This window comes from Seriola lalandi, unplaced genomic scaffold (genome assembly GCF_002814215.2).
Source record: "Seriola lalandi dorsalis isolate HSWRI2012SDOR001 ecotype SW California unplaced genomic scaffold, Sedor1 jcf7180002054293, whole genome shotgun sequence".
Taxonomy (NCBI): domain Eukaryota; kingdom Metazoa; phylum Chordata; class Actinopteri; order Carangiformes; family Carangidae; genus Seriola; species Seriola lalandi.
The window spans coordinates 562162-567408 of NW_019524846.1; the positions used below are offsets into that span (position 1 = coordinate 562162).

At 40.6% G+C, this 5247-nt stretch overlaps 1 protein-coding gene across 1 annotated transcript; it reads right to left on the bottom strand.

The window, feature by feature from the left end:
* Positions 1-1470: 1470 nt before the first annotated feature.
* Positions 1471-5153, bottom strand: babam1 (BRISC and BRCA1 A complex member 1). The gene is made up of 9 exons (XM_023406008.2): positions 5019-5153; positions 3938-4383; positions 3776-3834; positions 3567-3687; positions 3363-3441; positions 3202-3226; positions 2978-3107; positions 2717-2803; positions 1471-2399 (listed from the first exon to the last, which is right to left on the bottom strand). Exons 2-9 carry the CDS (start codon positions 4367-4369, stop codon positions 2199-2201), a joined length of 1134 nt encoding a protein of 377 aa, XP_023261776.1. The 5' UTR covers positions 4370-4383; positions 5019-5153; the 3' UTR covers positions 1471-2198.
* Positions 5154-5247: the final 94 nt, after the last annotated feature.

Here is a 5247-nt window from a genome sequence, read left to right on the forward strand (position 1 = left end):
GTCCTTTGTGTTTCCACAGGCAGTGTATTCATGCTGAGCTGTTGAAGAGGCAAAGTAACAAAAAGAGGGAATTTCACATTTAAAAAAGCTTATTACCTTCACCTAATATAATTATCTTATCTTTATGTCTTGTGAATTGGCGTGGTGTCAAAATCTAGTTTTCAGACTTAATTTTAGTTTATAATGTGCTCACATTATAAGTGAGAGTACTGGTTGGTCTCGGGGTGTTGGGCATACAGTGAAAATAAATTTATAATCATATTTTTTAGACAATCATGTTTTAAAAGTAAAACCTGAGTTACTATAGCTGCCAGGTAAGTGCATTGGAATAAAAAGTACAATTCTGACCTATGAAATGTGATGGAATAGAAGTATAAAGTAGCGTCAAAAGTAATGTAAATACTCAAGTAAAGTATAAGTATCTCAAAATTGTTAAGTACAGTACTGGAGTAAATGTCCCTAGTTATTTTCCAATACTGTCTGCACATGACATACAGGAAACCAGGAAAGATCACCCATCGGTGCCACGTTTAAATATAGTTCCAACAGATTGACACAGAATGATTATATTTCCCTGGTGGGATGAACAATGTAAACCATATAAGGAGTAAAACCTGGAAAAAAAAAACAACCCGAAAAAAAAAAAAATTCCACCATATCCTGTTTCAACAAGCACGGAAAGGAGTCATGGCGGTGGAGGAGTGAAAGAATGAAAACAATAGGGACCTGTCATTCTTCAGGGATGAGGGAATAACAAATCCTCCTTGCAGTACAGACGGACTGGTCCCCCCCCCCGCGCTGTTATCTGCGGTGATGACGTGAGGAACAGTCAACTCTGCTGGGGAAGGGTGTGAAAGGGGAAAGGTCCTCTGAGCCCAGGGTTTTCCTGCTCCTCATTGTCCCCCTGACAACCTGTCCTCTCCGGAAAAAAAACTACTTTATGAAGGTATGTTAGTCATTCATCTTCTGTCACTCTGTCAGGAGTCAGGACAGACGCTGGATCAATTTCTGAACAAAAACAGGAAACCTAATGTTTGCAGACTAAGATAAAAAAACCTCTTAAGTCCAGACACCTTTAGGGTGACAGGAAAATATATATCTAACATTGAAGTAATATTCATGCTGTAGGTGGATAAGAGATAAGGTTTTCCACAGTAGGTGCTTAATCGAGCTGTCATACAGGCCTGTAGATTTAGAAATTTGAGCGACAGTGATTATGAACACTTACACTTAAGCAAAAAAAGTATAGCAAAATCAGTTCAATACTGATCAAAGTCTGATCAAAATTTAGAATATTAAATATAGTTTATACATATATATGAAACTGCCCCCTACTCTCACAAACCTCAGTAGCGCTTTGACAAAGCCTTTGAATTCAGAGTTGGCTTTATCTCACGAGGGAATCTGCTGCCATCTCCTGACAAAACAGTAGAAAGCACAAAATTCAGTACATACATGAACAATGACAAATATGATTAAACATATCTTTTTAATACCCAGAAACAGCTTCGAAAAGCTCATCTATACAATGCGTTTCAAGTGCAGCTAGACCGGCCGTACAAGGGCCTTTTTCACAATCAAAGCTTCAACGCCACAGAGATCATTGTCAAGAAAGGTTTTAAATCAAATGAGGCCACATCTATATTACTGTACATTCTTCCATTGTCTGTGTAACATACAAGAGTGACAAATGAACAAATGATTAAAAACAACCCCTTATAAAATAAAAAAAATACATTAAAATAGGCAACGAAGGTGGAAATTACCAAAGGGGAAAGAAACATTACAGAAGTTGTAACTTCCATGATACAGTACATCATATTACAGTTCATTACTTGAATGTCCCAAAAGGCCTGCTATGGAAAACTGTCATGTGTACTGTAGTTTGTTTGATTTCCTCCTTTAAGACTTACTGCTCACAACTGGATCATTGTATTACTTCCTCAGTTTAGAACAGTGAATGACTCATTCATTGTTTTACTGAAACACAATGATAGTGTTAATAGAAACCTGCCGAAATACCTTTATAACTACGCCTAGTTTTCCTAAATATTTTTAGGAATTATTGCTCTTTAGCAGGAAATGGAAAAAACTCTTAAGTAATAAAGTGTACTTGGAAAAAAACCCCAGCCCCCTATCTGACAAACTACAGTGTGTAAATTTCACAGAGAAGCAATGCTTTGTGGGTGCGTCAAAGTTTAGACTGTTGCCTCAATGTCCTGGGGGTCCTCCCCCTCCAGCAGGCTGTAAGAAGCATGACTCTGGAAAGGTCTCTGTAAAGGGTGAGCCAGAAGTTTGGCCATGCAGTTGTGCAGCTCGAGAGCGGGTCCACTCAGGGAAACTTCGAAGCGATAGCAAACGCCCTTTGAGTCCAGGTTGCAGAAAGAGGTATAGTTGTCCTAGCACAGACACAGAAAATTTAAATTCAGCGAGTGTCAGAGAAGCATTGATAGTTAGAATAAAGCACCAAGGGAAATTTTCATGTAAAAAAAAAAAACATTTTTAAAAAAAGCTTTAACTCCACTCTTCATGCTGGATGGACAGAAGCACTTAAATATAGTGCAGGAAGATATCTCCTACAGGCAAGTCACAAATTAGTACTGAGAACAGATGTGCCACTGAGGAGTTATAGTACTGCTTGAGTAATCAAAAACAGCATTTTGTCATATAACTACTGTATGCAACCAAAACCCACTTCATCAGCTGCTCCACTCACCCTCCAGCTCGTCTCATCCCCCTGCTCCTCCACCCCGTTGTGTAGGTAGACCACATCAAAGAAAAAATATGGAGACTGTAGCATTTTCTGCAGCAGGACACAAGAACAAGCAAGACTTTCACTTCAAATCAAGGTTAGCTCAAAGCAGCCAACAAGATACTGGAAGATGCTGCACATTGAAAGGACTAATGGTATATAGCACTGATGCTGGGTATGAAGGACAGAAAGGAAAAGGGAATATCGCAGCAGTGTTGTACTTACACTAACAGCCTCAGAAGGGTTGAACTGAAGCTGTCCTGCATGTCGGCTGTAGATGAGCACGGTCCGCACCACATAAGGAGGTGGGATGGTCTGAACGTTCTCCATCAACGGTAGCTCAATCTTCTGGCGACTAGAAAGACAAGAGAAGATGGGATGACCCTCAGCTAAGTAACTTTTCATGTGTTTTATGAGACTATAAAGGATTGTAGTCAGAATCTACTTACATTACATTAAGAAGATCCTCCAGGTCTACAGAGGAAAGTTAAGGCTACAATTTAAGAACTAGAATTCCTTTAATATATAATATATAAAATATCTTATGTATCGCTTCATGGCATGAAACGTATTTTCATTGTTTAAGAATTTGTTTTAAATGAAAGGATACTGAAGGACTCGCACACATTGGTCTCCAGATCATACAGACAGCTGCACAGCTCCCGGGGGTCAGACGTGAAGCCCGACAGCTGACAGACATACACATATATATAAGAAGAAGAAAGAGAAGATAGTATAAAAAAGAGACACGTTGCATCGATACACCACGTAGGCACTCTATGTAATATAATAATATAAAAACTACCAGACTCACCCATAGGGCATCATCATTGACTACAACCAGGGCAAACTCATGCCGTTTGTCAATCTTGTGTTTAGTTCTGACAAACATCTCAATCATCTTCTGAGAAATGTTCAGGGCATTTGTTTTAGACCTAAATAGAAAGATAATCAAATCAGGCAGAGGTGACAAACATGAAACACTACGACTGGGAAATATTGTTTCACTTTACTGTAGCTTACCCATTAAAAGATTCTAACTTTGGCAAAGACATCTCTTCAGAAAGGTCTAAGCAGATAATCTGTGACAATGAAGACAACATCAGATAAAAGAAACCTTATGCTGAAAAGAAGCTTTGATTTTAATGTGGAAGCTCATAAATCAGAACTGTAATGTAGGCCTACCACTTTCTCTGGGCAGTTGACACGGGGAACTCGGAGCTGGTACTCTGCTGGTGGAGGGACGGGGGTTGTCAGTGGGGGATGCTGCTGCGTGGGCTTCGGCCTCTCTTTGGCTGCAACAGCTGCAGTAGATAGAGGCACTGAAGCACTGGCTGCAGCCGTCACTGCAGCTGCAGCTGGAACTACAGTCTGAGCAGCAGCTGTTGAGACAGTGGTGGTGGTGGAACTCGGAGGACTGTCGCTGGTTGAAGCTTCGCCCTCCCCCTCCACACGACTGCCCACAGCAGGCTGAGATATGTTTGGGTTACTGCTGCCTCCCAGGCTGCCCGTGCTGCTACGGCGGTCCTCAGCACCTTCAGGGTTGGAGCGTGTCCGTGGTCGCAGCTCCACCAGACGCTCCTCGCCGTCCGCTGGACCAGGCTCTGGTGTCTCCATGGATACGAAGGTTACTAAGGATGTGGAGATGACGTGTTAGTTTGGCCATGCAGAGAAACTTTTTAACCAGAATATCCTTAACATTTAACTATGGCTGGCACCAAGTGGTCTTTCTACCTACCTCTCAAAAATGATCAACAACAGTTAAAATTACAATTCAACAGTTTTTTTAATACTAAAAATATCTAAAGAGTTCATTTTTAAAAAATTGAATCACACTACTTGTCCTTATCCTGCAATGAGCTCAAGAAAGCTTCACGACTTACCCCAGCCCACCCAGTCTGCTCGCATCTAATAATCATACTTTCAAAAACATGCCAGTTCACAAAACATAAAAGCAGTGCTACACAATACAGGTGCGATTCTGTTTGTCTGAGCACACAGTGGAGTGTGTAGGAAACTGAAGTAACAAAACTCAAACTTTGTAGAATGAAGTATTGGTTGAAAACTGCGTCTGGTAAGCCTGACAGACAGCCCAAAGGAGTAACAAACATTTTGTGCAGAAAAAGCTGGTGGAGCAAGGTGATGTTTGGTGACAGAGCAGTAGCGTCTTAGCTGTTAGCATTGGTTAGCTTTACTGTAAATTACGCTACATCAGACAAATTGTTAAGCATGAGTGCGTTGGGTTTAAATGAAGAACCTGACTTACGTGAATAACAAAGACGATTCTAGGATTTAATTAAGGTAAAACTCATTGGAAGTGCAAAAATATATCAACGATTAGCTAACATCTGTTTTGAACGAACAGCTTCCTATCCGGAAGTGATCCAATCCGGAACTGCGAAGTCGAATGGCACTGTGGGTAATGAAGTTTATGGGGTTAGTAAACTTCCGTTTCATCTTCTCCTATTACTACCACATTTGTGTTTATGTTCTCA

Coding starts and splice junctions, on each gene's coding strand:
- babam1 (XM_023406008.2), bottom strand. CDS start 4,369: ATGGAGACACCAGAGCCTGGTCCAGCGGACGGCGAGGAGCGTCTGGTG. Junction 3,835..3,937: donor TCAACTGCCCAGAGAAAGTG/GTAGGCCTACAT, acceptor TCATTGTCACAG/ATTATCTGCTTAGACCTTTC. Junction 3,442..3,566: donor TCAATGATGATGCCCTATGG/GTGAGTCTGGTA, acceptor TATGTCTGTCAG/CTGTCGGGCTTCACGTCTGA.